The sequence below is a fragment of the Staurois parvus genome, unplaced genomic scaffold (genome assembly GCF_062004578.1).
Source record: "Staurois parvus isolate SC_StPar_1 unplaced genomic scaffold, SC_StPar_1.0 ptg000183l, whole genome shotgun sequence".
In the NCBI taxonomy this organism is placed as follows: domain Eukaryota; kingdom Metazoa; phylum Chordata; class Amphibia; order Anura; family Ranidae; genus Staurois; species Staurois parvus.
In genome coordinates this window covers 8,871,951-8,893,946 of record NW_028317979.1, presented here as the reverse complement: position 1 = coordinate 8,893,946, position 21,996 = coordinate 8,871,951, and the positions used below count along the sequence as shown (strand labels likewise).

Below are 21,996 nucleotides of genomic sequence, written 5' to 3'. Positions count from 1 at the left end.
TCTAACAGCTTTGTACATCTAGAGAGTGAAATTTTTGCCCATTCTTCTTTGCAAAATAGCTCAAGCTCTGTCAGATTTAATGGAGAGCGTCTATGAATAGCAAATTTCAAGTCTTGCATCATATTCTCAATTGGATTTAGCTCTGGACTTTGACTGGACCATTCTAACACATGAATATGCTTTGATCTAAACCATTCTATTGTAGCTCTGGCTGTATGTTTAGGGTCGTTTTCCAGCTGGAAGGTGAACCTCCACCCCAGTCAAAAGTCTTTAGGCAATTCTAACAGGATTTCTTCTAAGATTGTTCGGTATTTGGCTTCATCCATCTTCGCATCAACTCTGCCCAGATGCCTTGTCCCTACTGAAGAAGAGCATCCCCACAACATGGTTCTGCCACCACTAGGTTTCACGGTGGGGATGGAGTGTTGAGGGTGATGTGCAGTGTTAGTTTTTCGGCACACATAGCGTTTTGCTTCTAGGCCAAAAAGTTGATTTTTTTAATCTCATCTGACCAGATCATATTCTTCCACATGTTTGCGGTGTACCCCACATGGCTTCTTACAAATGGGACTTCATATGGCTTTCTTTCAACAATGGCTTTTTTATGCCACTCTTCCATAAAGGCCAGATTTGTGGAGTGCACGACTAATAGTTTTCCTGTGGACAGATTTTCCCACCTGAGCTGTGCATCTCTGCAGCTCCTTCAGTTACCATGGGCCTCTTGGCTGCCTCTCTGATTAATGCTCTCCTTGCCCGGCCTGTCCGTTTAGGTGGATGGCCACGTCTTGGTAGGTTTGCAGTTGTGCCATACGCTTTCCATTTTCGGATGATGGATTGAACAGTGCTCCGTGAGATGTTCAATGCTTGGGAAATTTTTTTTTTTTAGAACCTTACCCTGCTTTAAATGTCTCCACAACTTTATCCCTGACCTGTCTGGTTTGTTCCTTGACCTTCATTATGCTTTTTTTCACTAATGTTCTCTAACAAACCTCTGAGGGCTTCACAGAACAGCTGTATTTATACTGAGATTAAATTACACACAGGTGGACTCTTTACTAATTAGGTGACTTCTGAAGGCAATTGGTTCTACTAGATTTTAGCTAGGGGTATCAGAGTAAAGGGAGCTGAATACAAATGCACGCCATACTTTTCAGATATTTATTTGTAAAAAAAATTTTGAAAACCATTTATCATTTTCCTTTCACTTCACAATTATGTGCCGCTTTGTGTTGGTATATCACATAAAACCCCAATAAAATACATTTACGTTTTTGGTTGTAACATGACAAAATGTGGAAAATGTCAAGGGGTATGAATACTTTAAGGTACTGTACATATTTTTAAATAGCAGAGAATGCCAGATTGCTGCAGACATTTACAAACCTTCCCCAAGTAAGTTCACAACTTGACCATTTATATTATCCACTTGCAAAATCAGAGAATTTTTCAAAAACATGAATGTCTCAAGTCATAATCCTTTTGAATACAACACTCGGGCTAACTTACTAAATCGGTAGACTGTTTTCAGTCTGCAAAGTGAGCTTTCACTCAGTGAAAAAGATGAAGTCAAGTAAAAATTCACTTTGCAAAGAATACCCATTCATGTTCAAGGGAAAAAAAAAAACAAAAAAACACATTTTTAATTGCTCATGATTGGATGATTGAAGTTCTCAAAGCTTCACCTCATTCAATAAAGCAGGACTAAATCGTCCTTTGCGGTCAAGGAGGCTGCCATCTTAACCTTTATTTGATCTACATTTGTCATGGTGTTGCACATGTGATCAGTTACAACACCAGCCATTTGATGGTTTGACAGTTCAGCTGAGAGGAAAAAGAAACTTTGACTTTGGGGAAACCGTTAAACAGTTTACTTTAGCTCCGCTTTAGGATAGGTAAAACTTCAAAATTTGCAAAGTGAACATTCTCTATTCCTTTAATGAATTAACCCCACTATTTCTCACTTGCACAAGCAAAAGGTACCCGATACCAACATAAATCAAAATGAGATCCTATTCATATTTGTTCTTCTAAAATAATATGCAGTGTGGCATGGACTTGTGGCTTGTGTCTAAAAATATAAGTGTTATTGGTTTATGAAAACAAATCAGTTTGCAACATAACTGCATTGTCTCTCTGATCAGTTTCGAACCCTAATGACCAAAATATCCCACTCTTGGCCAATCTTACAACAGGAAAGACACGATATGACAGTTTTGATAAGTGGAGTCTGGACTTTTTAATATATTGAAACTGATCCCTACTCTTAGAAAAATTACAAAGACAAGACATAACACATTTAAACTCATTGTGCCCAGATTAGATCAATATGGCTGTCCTTGTGTTTCTGAATATCATGAGAAAATACAGCCTGTGTGTTCTCTGGCTTCCAGTGCCGCCCCCTGTAGCCCTCCTAGACAGTGAGATTGCATAGTAAGAATCATGGAAGAAGAAGCTGCAGTTCAACCCCATGAAAATCTGCAAAATATGTCTAAACTGGTTTTAATTTTAATCCCAAAAATAGGCTTTAACATGAAAATGAAATGGTCTTCCTGGTTTGCGTGCTAATGCAATGTTTTCCTAATAGCCTTATCCATTTGCTGACTGATTTTTTTTTTTTTTGCTTCTTTAACCACTTCCAGTCTGGACACTTTTACCCCCTTCCTCTCCAGGCTTTCAGCTTTCAGTGCTATCACACTTTGAATGACAATTGCGCGGTCATGCAACACTGTACCCATATACATTTTTTAGCTTTTTTGTGAGACAGATAAGCTTTATTTTGGTGGTATTTATTCACCACTGGGATTTTTACTTTTTTTGCTATGTAAATTAAAAAGTAAAAAAATTTTGAAAAAAAGTGTTTTTCTTATAAAATTTTGCAAATAAATAGTATTTCATCATAAATCTTGGCCAAAATGTATTCTGTTATATTTAGTGAAAAAAAAAAACCCAAATTAGTTAAAAAAAAAAAAAAGTTAAAAAATTATTATTTTTGGTTATAAATATTATTTATTTACTTTACATACTGTCATCCTAGCAGTACAGTGTCAACATGGTGACACTGTGCTACTTGTGGGGGGTGATGAAGATTTTCTTTTTTTTACACTGATTGCTTTTACACCCATAAAGGATGTAAAAGCAATCATTTCTCCTTCTCTCCTGCTGCATTCTTGCAGCCATTGAGAACTACCGAGTGAGCTGTGATTGGTCACAGCTTGTCACATGGTACAAGGCTGTTGTGAATAGCCTTGTACCATGTGACCTCTGTGATCATTCACAGATTTCACACGTAGTAAGCAATGATGTCAGAAGTGACATCTTGCTTACTACTCTGCATGTGATCACTGATTGGCCAATCAGTGATCACATGATCAGGACCTCACACAGAGTTCCCGTCCGACGATCAGTGTTCCACTGTGTCCGGAGGACACAGCAGGCACCGGGTCGCGGTGCTGCGCGCTCCCAGGGAACTGTTCTCTAATAAAACATCAATTGCAAGATGAAGCCAACATACACTCATTGGCCACTTTATTAGATACACCTGTTCAATTGCTTGGTGACACAAATTGCTAATTAATCACATGGCAGCGACTCAGTGCATTTACGCATGGTGAAAATTACTTGCAAAAGTTCAGACTGAGCATCAGAATGGGGAAGAAAGGGGATTTAAGTGACTTTTGAATGTGGCATGGTTGTTGGTGACAGATGGGCTAGTTTGAATAGTTCAAAAATTGCTGATCTATTGGGATTTTCACGCACAACATCTCTAGGGTTTACAGAGAATGGTCTGAAAAAGAGAAAATATCCAGTGAGCGGCAGTTGTGTGGACGAAAATGCCTTGTTGATGTCAGAGGTCAGAGGAGAATAGGCAGACTGGTTCGAGATGATAGAAAGACAACAGTAACTAAAATCTCTGAGGAATGTTTCTGACACCTTGATAAATCTATGCCACGAAGAATTAAGGAGGGTACAACCAGGTACTAGCAAGGTGTATCTAATAAAGTGGCCAGTGAGTGTATAACAAAGGCAGATTATTTTTCTATATGCATTACATTATATTTTTTCTTCTTTAACCACTTGCCTACCGGGCATTTTCACCCCCTTCATGCCCAGGCCAATTTTCAGCTTTCAGTGCTGTCACACTTTGAATGACAATTGCGCAGTCATGCAACAGTGTACCCATATTAAATTTTTATCATTTTTTTCCACACAAATAGAGGTTTCTTTTGGTTGTATTTAATTGCCACTGGGTGTTTTGTTTTTTGCACTATAAACAAAATAAAAAAAAGCAAAAAAAAAATAGTTTTTTTATTATAAAATTTTGCAAACAGGTAATTTTTCTCCTTCACTGATGTGCATTGAGGCGGCACTGATGAGGTGGCATGGACAGGCAGCACTGATAGGCTGCACTGATGAGGAGGAACTGATGATGCTGCACTGATAGGCGGCACTGCTGGGTGGAACTTCAGGGCACTGATAATCAGTGACATTCTGCTCTCTGACAGCTGTCAGTTAGCAGCAGCACTTTCCTCGCCTGTGCGGTTTTTATTTTTTGTACTATTAAAAAAAAAAAAAAAAAAAAAAAAAGACCGACAAAAACTATATTTTTGACTATTAAACGTGTCCAGTAAAAATTAAAAAAAAAAAATCAAATTTCGTCATACATTTAGGCCAAAATGTATTCTGCTCCATGTTTTTGCTGAAAAAAAATCCTAATACATGTAAATTAACTGGTTTGCATGAAAGTTATAGCGTTTACAAATGGGAGTATATATATATTGGGATTTTCTTTTTCACTTTTACTAGTAATGGCAGCGATCAGCAACTTATAGGGGGACTATGCGACTGCGGCAGACATTCTGACACCTGGGGGAACTGACTTGGTGTCACTGACATCCCCAGTGACACCAATACAGTGATCAGTGCTTAAAAAAAAAAAAAAAAAAAAAAGCACTGTCACTGTGCTAATGGCACTGGGGAGGAAGGGATTAACATAAGGGGCGAAGATGACCCACTACCAGCCAGATAATCTCAGAGCAACTTGGACAGGAGTTGAACCAAGTTGCTCTGAGATTATCTGGCTGGTACTGGGTTATCTTCATGTCTGGTCATGGCTAGAAGTTGCTCCCTTCATTGTCATCACAATTTTACTAGTTTTTTTTAGGAGGGGCTCTTGATGAGCCTTACCACCCACAAAGCCTATTGCATGAAGAGGTGAGAGGTGCTGCATCCCATTGATGGCCCAGAAAGGAGTCCATACCAGGGTAGAGGTGTCAATAAGAGGATCCAGCTGGCCCACTGAGATATATTTTTTCTCAAATGCGTGATGTTATTACGCATCTGGTGAGTGCGTAATTATATTTTTTATTTATCACCAGAAGACACAGAGGATCACCTTTAACTGAGGCTTCACGTTTATTCATTGATTGATATAAAGACTATCACTTCATTGGCACTATTTTTCACTTTGACGGATGTGCAATTACACTGTGTCACTTTATACTTTTACCTGTGCTGATTGGATTGTCACTTGAATTAGCACTACTTGCACTTGATATCATTAAGATTGTTTGATTGACTTAATACAATAAAGTGCAATAAAATGGAGATTTTACAGAATTTTAGCGCTGCACCTTATTATATTATTTGGTCTCTGAAGGTTGTGGTGCCTTTCGGTGTTACAGCAGCTCACCCTTAGCGCTCACTTGTATGCCTTTTTTATCCCATAAGTCTATCATTGCCAACAATTCAATCTCCAGTTACACATATCTATAGATAAAAGCAAAAATGAAGACCAGACATGCCCTGAATTACAAAACAGAATAAACTGGAGTTTGGAAGAAATTAGATGTTGACATTCTTTAGTGATTAGGCCATTTTATTTGGCAAGACTGGGACAATATCCAAAAGGAGAATTTCCACATTGTCAATTATTTATTACTGTGCTTGTATTTTCCACACATATGTTCACCAGTTTACTGAAACAGAGAATTCTGAGAATCTCTAGGTGAGGTCCGATCAAATAATGAAAAATAACCAAGTGAAATATAAACTAAATAATATGCACAGTCCTGCATATAGCAATGAGTGCCAATATTTATTGGATAGAAAATACTTACAACAAAATATCTGGCAACACCTTCCATCCAAGCACAGTCTTAATCTTAGATAATGATTAAGGCTGTGCTCATCAGTAAACAGTTTGATGTAAGCTTTTCCATGTGTTCAGTAAATATCGGTACTCAATGCTGAGTGCAGGACTGTGCATGTGACATTTTGTGAGTGATATGCCTACAGACTGACAATGAATGGATGCACATGATTTCTTTTGAAAATTGAAACTACATCTCTCTCAGACAAAATGCTTAAAGCCCAAGTCATGTTTTGGCAAAACATAAAGATGGATTACCTTCTCTCCTGCCCTTTCCACCAATCTAGCAATGCTGCACCTATCCTCTACTAGGTTCAAGGACAGCCAGGGGCAATCAACCTACTTGAGTCCTGAGCATTAAGACTCCACCACCCATCCTGAACTTTCAAGAGAATACTGCAGAAAGCAATGCCATTGTGTGGTGGTCCTCTCTGTAGTATTTAGGGTCTGGCCTTAGGGTCTTGGTCTCCCCCTAGCCTTCCAGTTTCTTCCCCACCCTCAATAGAGAACTCAAGTGTATACATACTATTTTTTCAGGTGATCTTTGAGGGTGGGGAAGAAACTGGAAGGCTAGGGGGGAGAACAAGCAAAAAAAAAAGCCCACCCTACCCAGTCCCTTACCTCAGAACCTCCATCATCGTGTCCGGTACTCAAAGCACAAAGATGCAAAGAACGACACTAATGACATCAGAAAAGCTCTCTGCCCCACTGAGTGGGTGTTTTATCCGTTTGCACAAAGTGGTTACATTTAGAGAAGATTTTTCACTTCTAGTTCATTATTAGCTATTGGATATTTTGTTGGAAGATTTCTGTGAAAAGTTTTTCTTATAGTAAAATTATAACCCAAAACTACTCTCGTGCTACAACCCACATAATATTACCACAAGTGTGGAACAAAATATTGTCAGCAGCCAGCCAGCACTGACATGTGTTCCCACATCCAACCTAAAATCTCACCTATGAAAGAGTGGCACCGCTTTAATTGTACTGTATTAAGATAAGTTACATTTATTTTCCAGCACGCTTGTTCACCATGCATATGGGGTACCTCTTCTTGTGTACATGCTCACCAAAGCCCAGGACCAGTCAGGGCCATGTTCATGTGAAAGTCAACATTAAGGCAGTACCTGGACTTAGAGATGAATGTGTGCAGTTATGTAATATACAGAGTCCCTCTGTAAAACATTCTGTCCCATGTCACTACACAACTTTGCTCGCTGAATGTTGTATTCAGGAGGGACACCGCTGAATCTATGCCCTCTCTGCCAGTCCAGCATATCTCTGTCACCTCACTCCCAGTGACAGAATGGGGACCCACTGTGCATTAGCAAGGACCTCATACTTGCACATAATCAACTCCTCCTCTCTTCTGTCCCATGCAGCAAGATACATGGTGTTTCCATACCGTGGGTTCGGTCCCGGGTACTTTTGGGGGAACTGACTGCTAGGGAGGGAGTCAGATCTCTGACCCCTCGCTACCGGAGGACCCAACATCTACGCTAGTCAGATACTACTGCTGAATGGCTGCTATTACATTGTCACCAAATCATGGTTACCCATGGCAACTACTCTCCTCCTCTGGCACTTTAAAAAAAAAACTGACAGGGATTTGAACTATCCTCTTGTCAATCCAAGAAAAATCGGTGGCTTTAGATATACATTCATATTGGTACCCTGAGACAACCTCTATCCCCTGAGCAATGAAGATGCGGATATACTTTAAAAATGAGCGCACCTTTGAAAAAGAAAAGAAAAATGGCGATAGTTGGGCAGACAGAGAACTACTGGACTGCAGAGGGTGTTATGTCACTGGCAAATCTCTGTATATGAAGAAACAAAAAGAAGGCGCATGGGTCTAGTGCATTACCTTTAAAAATGAGATTTATTGATAAAAAGTAAAATACTCACAAAGGAATAAAATCAAATGAAGGGCATGTCACAAGAAATGCAGTGTGGTCCAATCACCCTGAAGGATGTCTGGTGGGGGACTGTAGACCTCTAGGTGGCTGTTGGCTGACGCGTTTCGAAGCTGTACCTCTTCCTCAGAGCCAATTTAACTGGCAAATCTGTCTGAAAATGCTAGTTGCCTGGTTGTTATGATTCTTTGGCTTCAATACTTTCCAAGTGATTAATACAAAATAAGCATGCAGAGCTATGTTAGAAGTCCACATCTGCATGCTTCTTTCAAGTCAGTGGCTCAAAGTAATAATAGAGGGTTAGCATGACAGCCAGCCAATCATTTTACCATTATTTTATAGTGTCTTGGGTTGCTACTGTCGACAATTGTCACCAGGACTGAAAAGTGAGGGAAATTGCTATCACCACAACAGAAACAGAGGGGAGTCTAAGAGGATGTTTGTTTTGAAAACAACTGCTTAAGAGAGGATTTAGGACAGATCTCCTTACTTCCTGTTGTGTCTCTGGGACAGGAAGTGAAAAGAAATTTCCCCAACAGAACACTCTATCCAACGCTAAACAAGGTTTGGCATTTAGATATATTTCATTTAAAGGAAATTAGTTGGAGCTCATGTTTATGGGGTCCTTGAGCCTGTCTGACTTGTGAATTCTAATTTGTCGAAACAACTAATCAAAAATAACTGAGGGGTTACTTAGCAAGCAAATTATCAGACAATTGTGTATAAGCAAACAATCAGGCAACAGGCAGAATGACAAGCAAGTAACAAACGACTTACGAGTAAACAAGATTTTCAAAAGATGCTTCTACTATTCTGACATGGAAAACAGATTGAATAGACACGAGTAGTGATTTGGCTGCCCAGACCTCTGAAAAACAGCATGTGCCAAAGGTGTGCGCCTGGCCAGGGTGTGTTTGGTGTATAATTTTCCGTGTGCTCTCAAAACATACAAAAATTTAACACTCGAATGCACAAAAACAGAATGTCTGCAACAGCCTTTTAATTCCAGACATGGCCCATGAAGCCATTATTTTCCAGTTTATACACGACATTGCCACAGAGCTGTTCATTCAGATTACAAAAAAAAACTGTCCTCCCATGTTCCCACGAAGTCTTTTGTGAAAGGATGTAGTCACAAGGGAGGAATGTGGATTTTGCCTGCAACCTAGAAAGCATGATCTAAGCCTAGAGATCCCCACAGGTTGAAATAGCCACATAGCGCTGACACACATTCTTCCAGTCTCGAATGAGAACACAATACGGACCGCTCCAGCCAGAGGATAAAGACGAGAGATGTCAACTGCTATGCTTGGAAAGTGACGATGCAGGGTGACCAACAGCAATCAGATCTCAGAGACCATTTCTAATGGGCTACTACAGATTACTTTGAGAAACCCTTTGCCTGTTCAGTTTAACATTAGAGACAAAAAGTGAAGGAAAACGTATTGCAGACAGTTATAAACAAACGTTCGGTGCTTACCAAAAAAATATCCATAACGAAGATTCTCTCAAACGCTCTCCAAAGCCTTCAGACACACCTCAATTCACCTCTCGGGGGAAAACAAGCAAATCTTGGTCCGACATTACAAAAAGAAAAATGTCCTAAGCCAAAATTCCAATGGAAAGGCCAAAATTATAATAAAAATGAAAACAAAAAAAGAAGTACAAAGATAACTAAAAGGGAGTATAAACGTTAGCAGCCTCCCTGAAGCAAGCTGGAAAGAATAGAGATTGTTACAGTGTAATCCTCTGAAACCAAGAATTTATCTGCACTGAATACTTTTCCTGTGTCAGGAAGGCTGTGTCGTCACTGTTGTGTTAGGCCTTTGAACTGTTGAGTGCTGGGGAAAACATTTGCAGTTGGAGTGACTGCTAATGGAAGCATCCGAAAAAGAAAAAAAAAAATCTGCATGTGGTACAGCCCAGTTGCAAGACACTGGCTTTTCCTTTCTAGATGTGTCATACAGAGTGTATAAGGCTGCCTAATGATAGGCCAATTCTCTGTTAGTGCACTGGCTAGGCACAGTATTTTAAAACACGTACGTTCTTTCCCCAGGACATCCTGACTGTATACAATGGCTACACAACAATGGCTACAGGGACCCAGTGCACTGTCAAAAGGTTTCTGGAGCTCTGTATCAGACATCTTCTAGCACTTGTACCATTTTCCTTTGTAAATTAAGCTTTTCTAGTATATAAAAAAAAAAAAAAAAAAAAAAAGCTCAGTTATGGGTTCGTAAGGTGCAGGTTATTGTGTGCTTGGCTATGTGTGTATACTGTGTGTGTATATATATAGTGATCATACATACAGTCAGGTCCATAAATATTGGGACATCGACACAATTCTAACATTTTTGGCTCTATACACCACCACAATGGATTTGAAATGAAACAAACAAAATGTGCTTTAACTGTAGACGGTCCGCTTTAATTTGCGGGTATTTACATCCAAATCAGGTGAACGGTGTAGGAATTACAACAGTTTGCATATGTGCCTCCCACTTTTTAAGGGACCAAAAGTAATGGGACAATTGGCTTCTCCGCTATTCCATGGCCAGGTCTGTGTTATTCCCTCATTATCCCAATTACAATGAGCAGATAAAAGGTCCAGAGTTCATTTCAAGTGTGCTGTTTGCATTTGGAATCTGTTGCTGTCAACTCTCAAGATGAGATCCAAAGAGCTGTCACTATCAGTGAAGCAAGCCATCATTAGGCTGAAAAAACAAAACAAACCCATCAGAGAGATAGAAAAAACATTAGCCATGGCCAAAACAACTGTTTGGAACATTCTTAAAAAGAAGGAACGCACCGGTGAGCTCAGCAACACCAAAAGACCCGGAAGACCACGGAAAACAACTTTGGTGGATGATCGAAGAATTCTTTCCTTGGTGAAGAAAACACCCTTCACAACAGTTGGCCAGATCAAGAACACTCTCCAGGAGGTAGGTGTATGTGTGTCAAAGTCAGCAATCAAGAGAAAACTTCACCAGAGTGAATACAGAGGGTTCACCACAAGATGTAAACCATTGGTGAGCCTCAAAAACAGGAAGGCCAGATTAGAGTTTGCCAAACGACATCTAAAAAAGCCTTCACAGTTCTGGAACAACATCCTATGGACAGATGAGACCAAGATCAACTTGTACCAGAGTGATGGGAAGAGAAGAGTATGAAGAAGGAAAGGAACTTCTCATGATCCTAAGCATACCACCTCATCAGTGAAGCATGGTGGTGGTAGTGTCATGGCGTGGGCATGTATGGCTGCCAATGGAACTGGTTCTCTTGTATTTATTGATGATGTGACTGCTGACAAAAGCAGCAGGATGAATTCTGAAGTGTTTCGGGCAATATTATCTGCTCATATTCAGCAAAATGCTTCAGAACTCATTGGACGCCGCTTCACAGTGCAGATGGACAATGACCCAAAGCATACTGCAAAAGCAACTAAAGAGTTTTTTAAGGGAAAGAAGTGGAATGTTATGCAATGGCCAAGTCAATCACCTGACCTGAATCCGATTGAGCATGGATTTCACTTGCTGAACACAAAACTGAAGGGAAAATGCCCCAAGAACAAGCAGGAACTGAAGACAGTTGCAGTAGAGGCCTGGCAGAGCATCACCAGGGATGAAACCCAGCGTCTGGTGATGTCTATGCGTTCCATACTTCAGACTGTAATTGACTGCAAAGGATCTGCAACCAAGTATTAAAAAGTGAAAGTTTGATTTATGATTATTATTCTGTCCCATTACTTTTGGTCCCTTAAAAAGTGGGAGGCACATATGCAAACTGTTGTAATTCCTACACCGTTCACCTGATTTGGATGTAAATACCCTCAAATTAAAGCTGACAGTCTTCAGTTAAAGCACATCTTGTTCGTTTCATTTCAAATCCAGTGTGGTGGTGTAAAGAGCCAAAAATGTTAGAATTGTGTCGATGTCCCAATATTTATGGACCTGACTGTAAGTTGCTGTATGTCTATCAGGTATTTTTGGATTTTAAACATCAGTTGTAGGTGTCCAGGTACTGCAGCTGAGCACTCCAGCACTTTCAGTTCCAAGCTAAAATGCTGACTTGGTAGGGTCTGTGCTTATGCTCAGGTCACATGACAGCAGCTGGCATGGTCCCGAATATACACAAACTCTTGTGTCACAAGCAGTCCTTTATAATGTACATGGCATGAAAGAGATATGTAAACTGCCATTGCTAACTGTTTTCTGATTTGAAAGGCTTCAAGGCAATCATCCTTACCCTTCCTGTACTACCCAATGACCCAGTAACCTGCATGTACACACCAGGTGCAAATGACTGTTCACCAGCTGCATACCAGTTTGGGGTCAGTGACTTACGCCAACCATACACTTACAGCTGAACTGAGAAATCTACTCAAACTGTGGGGACAGAGGAATCTCCCCTGCCAGCTATTGAATTCTGAGAGCTGGTACTTGTAGCTTTCAGATTACCCAAACAGTGACTGCATCTGAATGGATGCAGTCACTGCTCAGCCAACAATTTTACACCCAGCTCCTTTGACAAAAGTAGATTCATCACAAATTGAGCTGTGTGTTCCAATGGCTTGGAATCTTGGTTGAAATTCAAGTCGTCTATGGCAGCCTTTACTAAGTAGTAAAACAAAGAAGTGATAAAGAGCCAAAGCACCCAGATGTAAGTTAACAATTGCAACCCCTCCAATATCTATCCACACAATATCTATCCTCTAAGGCTTGTAGTAAAAAATGTGGATCATTCAACGTTTCAGTCAGTTTGTTTATAAACTTCATTCACATGAACCTCCCAGTGCAGGGGCGGACTGACCATTTGGAAACTCGGGCACTGCAGAGGGTCAGTAGGGGGCCCCATGAGATGCCCCTGGTACCTTTTTCATAGGCTTTTTTGAGTTTGGGCAAGGACACAGGGGCCCAATGATCCCCTATTGCCTGGGGGCCCCATGAGTTGTCAGTCCCATCCCTGTCCCAGTGGCATCAGTACCCCATCTTCCCCTCCTGAACCTCTGCCCATAGAGGTTTTTCTGACAGCACAGAAGCTCTCTGTGGCATGGCTACTGAGTGAAGTCCACCAGTGTCATGTGACTACAACCACATTTCTAACCACAGCCTCTGCGGTCATCCTTCCTCCTAGGCTGCTTCTTCTGAAGTGGAAAGCAGACAAAAAAAAAAATTTCATCTGATTTGAAGAGACTATTTGATAATTTTACCATTTATTATAATATATTTTTAATACATGTATTAAGTGTTCCTTTATTCTTGTGCCTTGGCTTTAAATGCACCAATAGCCTCTCTCAGTGTCAAACTGGTGACAAATCTGGCTTGCTGCAACATCACATCACAGAGATTAACATGTAATTCAGCCCTACTAGTACAACAAGTAAAACTAGATGGACAATGATTGTATCTGGATACATAACATGCTGTGAGTTTCTGTCCATTAGCCTTGAGTATCACAAACTTAAGAAATGGACACACCAATGTACAGTCAAACTTCACTGATAATTCCCAAACATTCCTTGTATTCAGGTTCTTTCTTGTGGTGTGTCCCTATTCATCTGTTTAGATTCGTGACATTGCCCCTCTCTTCTTGTGACATGCAACTCTGCCCTCATTAACACTCACAAGACAGCACAGGTCACCAAATCCCAAAGATCAGAAGGAAGAAGTATTCTGCAACAATGGGATCTGATGACCTGGCTCTGAGTAAATTTTCATAATGAAATGAACTAAAATTAGGACATCAAGACTGCATGAGCAAGAGCTTCAGACTGAGCTGTGCTAAGCAGCGACTCCTTAACTTTTTACTTGTATTTGATTTCACATCTCATTGCCACTGGTGCATTGCAAATCCAAGTTATATGCTTTGACTGTATGATGTACTATGTATCAAATTCTACAAAAAACTGTTCAATGCAACAGTCAGTTTAAAATATCAAGACACAGAAAGAACCCAGAACAGGCAAACATTTGACTAAACAAAAGCACTCCAACAGCATAGCTGGACAGCTGCAAATCACTGCTGCAAGTAGTTAAAAACAATTATGTCTGTTTCTATCTAGGGCAGCAATGGGCAAACTACGGCCCGCGGCGGACCTTTTAATCCGGCCCGTGGAGCGTGATACTGTCAGGATGGCTGTCAGGATGTGTGTAGGCGGGGCAGTGTGACGAACGTGAGGGGAGCTAGGCTCCTCTCACAGTCCGCCCTGAAGACCGGAACGGCGCGGGAACACGGCGAGAGGAACGCGCGGAGCAAAGGTAAGTAAATTGACACAGGGGGGACTTGGCTTACTACTTGGGGGGGAATAGTACTATGGGGGATGAAATACTATATGAGGGATGAATTAATATGGGGGATGAATTACTATATGGGGGATGAATTACTATATGGGGGATGAATTACTATATGGGGGATGAATTACTATATGGGGGATGAATTACTATGGGGGATTAATTACTATATGGGGGATGAATTACTATATGGGGGATGAAATACTATATGAGGGATGAATTAATATGAGGGATGAATTAATATGAGGGATGAATTACTATATGGGGGATGAATTACTATATGGGGGATGAATTACTATATGAGGGATGAATTACTATATGGGGGATGAATTACTATGGGGGATGAATTACTATGGGGGATGAATTACTATATGGGGGATGAATTACTATGGGGGATTAATTACTATATGGGGGATGAATTACTATATGGGGGATGAATTACTATATGGGGGATTAATTACTATGCTTACTATGGGGGAATATTACTATACTTACTATGGATGACACATACACATCATTCATCTACTCTTGGTCCGGCCCCCGGGTCCAATATATGAACCCATTGCGGCCCTCAAGTCAAAAAGTTTGCCCACCCCTGATCTAGGGCATTAAGTATCATTTATGTCTGCTGCTTTGTTCTGCTATCTCATCTGCAAAAGTCACTCCTGACAAGTTTTCCTGACACCAAGTGAAAAAAGGTGGCAGGAGAGGGACCACCAGCAGATTGAAAGTCTTAACTGTTTGTGAGCTGTGTGTATGGGGGGGGGGGGGGTATTAATGTCTCTTCCCTCCAATCAGCTATCGGAGCTCTCCTCACTGAGCACTGCAGAGCATAATTACAGCTCACCACCCCCTTTTGTCTGAATTCTCAGACAAGCTTCCTAAATTAAGTACACTGAACTGACAGAAGAGAAGACTTCAGATAAAAAAAAAAAAGTACAGCATGTGTAGGAGGATTTATGTCATCTCCGTATATCATCTAAGGCCAATCACTTCACTGGTATATGTAAGGGTCTACAACCACCTTAACAGTGCATACAGATCTCTATGAAAGGACAATACTGTATGGATTTTACAAGGATTTGAGTGCTAAGAAAGGACAATCCCTAGAAAAGAGAAGAACTGGAAACTATGCATAGGATGAGCTTCAAACTGAATGAGCATCGTACACATGTACTCCACACAAACCTAAAAAGAAAGAAACCCAAGAACAAAAAGGATGATGCGCATTTGAAGAGAAAAACAAAATCTTTACACCAACAATGGTGCGCCATTGGTGGAATTACCAAGATCCCTTTTTGAACCCTTCCACTACTGGCCAACACTTATTCACTGTGCATCGACTGACAGCTAGATAGAATTGAGCAGTCGCAAAACAGTGGAAAGGGCCCCCCGCACCCATCTAACTCACATCTACTACTACGGTCACCCTGCTCCATCTTATGCTCCCCTCACTCACATTTTCAATCTCTCCCTCTCTACTGGCACCTTCCCCTCCCCTTTAAAACATGAGCTGATTACCCCCATACTTAAAAAGCCCTCACTGGACCCCACCAGCCGGAACAACTTAAGACCCATCTCCCTGCTCCCGTTTACCTCTAAACTTTTAGAACGCTTAGTCTACAACCGTTTGAGCTCCGACCTCACTGACAACAACCTTCTTGACCCCTTACAGACTGGCTTTCTCTTACTACACTCTACTGAAACTGTGCTACTAAAACTCACTAATGATTTAATAACTGCTAAAACCAATGGCCACTACTCCATACTCATACTACTAGACCTCTCTAGGCCTTTGATACAGTTGACCATCCCCTCCTCCTCAATAAACTGCAATCTGGTTCTCCTCTCATCACAGCACTTCGTCAGTGTTACCTTCAACTCTGTCCCCTCCTCTCCAATTCCTCTTTCTGTAGAGGTCCCTCCAAGGTTCTGTTCTCAGTTCCCTCCTCTTCTCTATCTATACCTCCTCCCTTGGTCACTTGATAAACTCCCATGGCTTCCAGTACCATCTCTATGATGACACACAAATCTATCTCTCTACTCCTCACCACACTCTTTCACTCTCCTCTTGCATTACGAACTTACAGACATATCAGCATGGATGTCATGCCACGTTTTAAAACTGAGCTCATAATACTCCCTCCATCCCATACCCCCTCCGATGACTCTTCCATTAAGATCAATAGTACAACCTTCAGTCCCTCCCCTCATGCCTGGGTACTAGGTATAATCCTGGACTGTGACCTGTCTTTTCAGCCCCAAATGCAATCACTGTCCAAATCTTGTAGACTTCACCTCCGTAACATATCCAAAAAAATGTCCCTTTTTAACCAATGAAACCACTAAGCAACCTATTCACTCCCTCTTTATCTCTCACCTTGACTGTTTTAACTCCCTCCTCACAGGCCTACCTCTTCGTAGGCTATCCCCTCTTCAGTCTATCAAGAACACTGCTGGCAAACTCATCCACCTTACCAACTGTTCAGTGTCTGCCAATCTCTCACCCGGCTTCCCCTTGTCCAATGAATAAAATTCAAAACCATTACATACAAAGCAGTTTATAACTTTGTCCCGAGCTACATCACCAATCAAGTCTCCATATATCACCCAAACCATCTTCTCCACTCATCCCACGCTCATCTCCAGGACTTCCCCAAAGCCTCTCCCATCTTCTGGAACTCCCTACCCCAATCTGTTCCAGCTATCTGTTACTCTGTTCACTTTTAGGCAATCCCTGAAAACTCATCTCTTCAAGGAAGCTTATCCTGTGTTCAGCTAATAACTGAATCTTCTATCTCTCCAATCAGATCATCCCTCAAAGGTAATACCATTTGTTCCACCAGCCTCTCCCTATTAGATTGTAAGTTCTCAGTAGCAGGGCCCTCTTAACCCTCTTGTATTGAATCATATTGTTGCTGTATTGTCTTCTTATATATTGTAAAAAACTATGCAAACTGTTGGCACTATATAAATCCTGTATAATAATAATGGGCACCCGTGTCCTAAGACAGAGGACTTAGGGGAACAAATTCTATGTCCATCACTGGACACTGCCTAAAACAACAGATTCTGAATGTCTTGAAATCTATGCCATATAGGAGAATACAGATGGACATTCCCAATTTCAAAAAAACTCAAGAGGACAAAAGTGCACTACTATGTTACTACAACTAACACCATACTGCCAGTCTGTCCAGCACCATATTACATTATAAATTCTGATAGCATAACATGAAAAGAAAGCTTGTTATCTTCATTTCAAGAACACAATACATCAAACAATTTGTGCTGCTAAAATACAAGAGTGTGAAGACAACTACTACAAAACACTTGAATGGTACTTCTGATGACAGAGATATGGCATGGATGATGGAATGCTAGCTATGTGCTCCAGCCCCTGTGAACACTGCAATCTGACAACAACATGCTTTATGCAGTTCACTTCATAACTATTTAGAGTATGTCCCTTTTCTACATTAGACAAAATTAGAGGATGGGAAATTGTTTTTGTCCTGCAGGTTTACTGGCTTTAAAGCAACATGCTAGATGAAACCATGACTTAAGAGAAAGCAGTAAAAGGCTATTGCAACTTCAGAACAGTTGAGGTTTTGCAACGTACCACAGCATGTAGAGGTCATGTCATTTTCTGCTCCAAAAAAACAGTTCCTAGTATTCAAAATGTTCAGGAAATGAAAGAGGAAGAATTCCACTATGTAATGATTTAAGAAGTAGAAAAAAAAAAAACACTTGCCCAGTTAGCGTTCACATCCTGGCTTAAGGACTGTATTATCCAAAGCACTAAAAACCTAAAATGGGTACATCAAGCTGTGGTAGCACTCACCATGGTGTCTGTTCCACAGAGACATTTTAGGTCGAAAAGGTGGTTTTTAGATTTCTGAAACTTTTACTAAGATATCTGAAACTGTTACCAAGATAGGATATGCACTTAAAGAGTAACTCCACTTTTGTTGAGAAAAAACAACCATCTCTGGGTGATCTATGTAGATTTTAACAGACTTTGTTGCAGATTCCTACGGTTTGTTATTCTGAAACAATAGCTGGCTGTTTATCTGTGTCCATGTGCAGTGAGTGTGAATGGGAGTGAGTTTATAAAAATCAATCAGCTGCTAGGGTTATAATGAGGAAATAATGAGAAAAGTGGAAAGGTCTGAATTCCTTTAGACATGATTACCCTTTGGGAGTATCTTACCAAAATTTACATTTTGGTTGCAGGGGATGCCCAAAATCTGGTTTGTACCTTAGTGCAGATTTCTGGGGAAAATCAGTACATCAATCACACAAGCAAGGGGGGGGGGGGGCATTCCGTACACAATCTGGAAGCAGTGTTAGTGTTAGGAAGGAGTAGACCTGTGCAGCATTGAGGCTCTCACACTGAAGTTTTTCTGGAAGTCAGGCAAGGGCAGGCTTCAGCACTAAATGAATTAAGCAAGTTCTCCATCTTTATAAATGCTTTTGTTTAAAGAGCTTGTACAGGCCAGTAATTAAGCTCTAAAAATGCAAGTGCTTCCATTTAATAAATTCAAGTAATATCAGTAATTTGTGTGACTGTTTTACCATATAGCAATGTACCATGACCTACCTTTCACCTTGGCAATCACAGTTCCTGCAGCTCCAAGGATATCCACTGAATTAAGTGTTTGATGTTTGCTGATCACCGCTTTTAGCACTCGCAGCAATTCTCCCAAACGCTCATGCACTACTTGATGTAAGTTGTCTGGATTTTCTGAAAACAAAAAAAGCAAACAGAGTGATATGAAACACAGGCAGTCACTTAAAGAAGACAGAACTGTGTCAGGGAGACCATTCTACACAAGGCATGATAGGCAAGATGTTCCAACCTTGTCTGTAGTCCCCTGATCAAGGGCCCAGAACACACATGGCACAGGGGAACAGATGGAAACAACCTGCACCAGCTTATTTTGGGAAGATCGGTCAGAAAAATCCAACTCAGTCCCGCAATGAGATCCCAGTGAGATTAGTCAGTGTCCTAAAAAGTTCTAGAGTGCTTTGAACATGAGGTAATTTCCAGACTATCATGTTGTATATCTACGGACACTTTACCACTACAAATGGTTTCTCCATACTAATGTCAGTATGGGTGGTTGGAATTCAGTTCTCCATGCATCTGAGATTTGTGCTCCTCTTGGCAAATTTGAAGTGGATGTGTAAGATTGAATGTTAGTTAATTCACGTGTTTGATGCATTGCATAGTATATTTTTTGTACCATTTATCTCCATAAAATGTGCTTTGCTAGAAATTGCACCAAAGATGCAGCTAGCATCCCCTAAAGCAGGGGTAGGCAACCTGCGGTACTCCAGCTGTTGCAGGACTACAAGTTCCATCATGCCTCATAGCTGTAATGGTCAGTTTTGTAATGTTGCAATGCCTCATGGGAAATGTAGTTCCACAATAGCTTGAGAGCCGCAGGGTGCCTACCCCTGCCCTAGGGCATTCAGGTGTGAATAAAACCTAACACTGAGACTTGAAAAGGAAAATATAGAATTTTTTCAGAGGGGATTTATTCTCATCTACTGTTGGGATTATTTCTGTCATTGTTCTTAATATGAAGACCTGTAGAATGACCACTTAACGGAGCTCTTTTTTAAAATCTTAGCTTTATAGATACACTCACAGGAAAGTTCACTGCATAACACCACTTCTAGCTACAAGCCTTCCCAAACTGCACCCTGGAAGTAGAGGGAATGGTTCTGATAGTCCTCTTGTCAACTACTAATGAATGCATGAACACATTCTCTCTAACCCCCCCCCCATTACCACCCCAACTACGATAACCAAGCCATTAGCAGTGAACAAGCAAGCACATACTAGTAATCACCTTCTGTTCCTTGATCTACACAGGACACCAAAAAAAAAAAAGTAGCTAAAAAGCAGAGTTCCACCCAAAAGTGCTCCACTTTTCTGCTTTCTCCACCCTTCCACTGCCACATTTTGCACCTTTTAGGTACCTGCTCCCACTTTCAGCTCAGTTTTCCGTGGCGAACTGGGCCAGAAGTTGCCCCCCCCCCCAGCCCTCTGGGACACTTCCAAGCTCCCAAAGGACTACGGCCCATTCACAGAGCGTGGCACACTTTGCGCATGCGCAGTAGGAAACCGGCAGTTAATTCGCAAGACTTCACTGCCGATTTCCCTTATTCAAGATGGTGGTGCCAGTACCCGACGGGGAATTGAAGAGCCGGCTCAGGGTGGATGCCTGGACAGGTTAGTGCCCTAATATTAAAACTCAGCAGCTACAGTATTTATGCTCATCTCCGCTTTAATTCTTGGTCAAGAACCCCCATGTACACAGTATGTTAACAGAGGTCTGAAGGATACTTGCAAACACAGGAAAGCATACAAATGCAGCCCAACTAGTACCAACCCATATGTTGAGCTTACAGAGCCCCGTTTTGGGCATATATACTTTAATTTAAATACATCCCTCAATAACCACAATAGATATAAATCTACTTTGAGTGTGTCATATGTCTTTGCAATCCCTGCCATTACCTTGTAAAAGTGGCAGTAGCAACGTCACTGTGCTGTACAGAAAGCAGTGCTGTGGGAGGGACCCAGCAGGTCCACCTACTACAGGCTGCATAAAGCTACAGAAAGAAGTGACGACAGGATGAGCCACCCTGCAGAAGAGAGAGCAGCAGTGACCAGTCTTTATGACAGGACGGTAATGCACAGAGGCAAGGTTACATGCGGGATTACTATACAAATCTGGAAGAAATACACAAAATTACCACAAGCTTCCAATAAAAATACTCATGCATCATATATATATATATATATATATATATATATATATATATATATATACACATATATACATACATACATACACATACACATACATATACATATAGATAGATATATATAGATATAGATAGATTAGATAGAGAGAGTGTATTTGCTTCTCCTGGAGTTTCACTTTAACTTGACGGTAAGGTACCTTTCACACTGGAGTGTTCAGCAACAACGAACCTGGGAGGGCAGGTGCATCTGTCAAGCCCTGATACAGGCACTCATGTCTATGGTAGGCTGGGGCTGGACAGGGCTGAACACTGTACTACGTGGTACCTATGTTCAGGACCCGTTCTTTTCAGGGAGGAGGTTTCAGAACACAGGTCTCCAAAGTGCCAGAAGGGATGCATTGCTGCTAAATGACCCAGTGTGCAAGGGGGGGCTAAAAGTATTAGCAGAACAAAAAAAAAATAAAAAGAATTGTTTGCGTTTTTTAATATAGAGAAGAAGAAAAAAAAAACAAAACAAATGAAACAAAGTCTTTAATAATGAAATTTTCCAGTGCTGGATGTCTGCAATTAAAAAGTTATTAGCTTTATTCAATCCCCTTTTGGGAGATTTCAATCTGAGACTTTGGTTCCTGGCGTCCGTACAAATTGTTAGCAATCCGCTTGCTGTTAGCTGGGGTTCAAATCCTGCTCTGGCAGCTGGAATAGGGGCTGCTTGTGGAGCCTGTGGAATATGTCCCAGGTTTGTTTTAAAATGTTTACCCCCATGGAATGTCTTCTGTCAGACTCCTCGCGTGTTTACCTAGTTCTGTATGGGATTCGCAGCCAAAGGCGAGATCTGATGTTGGCATTAAACTTAACA

The 21,996-nt window shown here is 41.0% G+C and overlaps 1 protein-coding gene across 4 annotated transcripts in view; it reads right to left on the bottom strand.

The window, feature by feature from the left end:
• The window catches only part of ARHGAP29 (Rho GTPase activating protein 29), a 205,482-nt gene that overhangs the window by 79,561 nt on the left and 103,925 nt on the right, over nucleotides 1-21,996 (bottom strand). For 3 of the 4 annotated variants that reach the window (XM_089677292.1, XM_089677293.1, XM_089677294.1), the window contains exon 3: nucleotides 18,958-19,101. In XM_089677292.1, the coding sequence (XP_089533418.1) occupies nucleotides 18,958-19,101 (144 nt within the window). Of the gene's footprint in view, nucleotides 1-9,544; nucleotides 9,750-18,957; nucleotides 19,102-21,996 lie in introns of those variants that run through there. The other variant, XM_089677295.1, reaches the window with a different exon arrangement.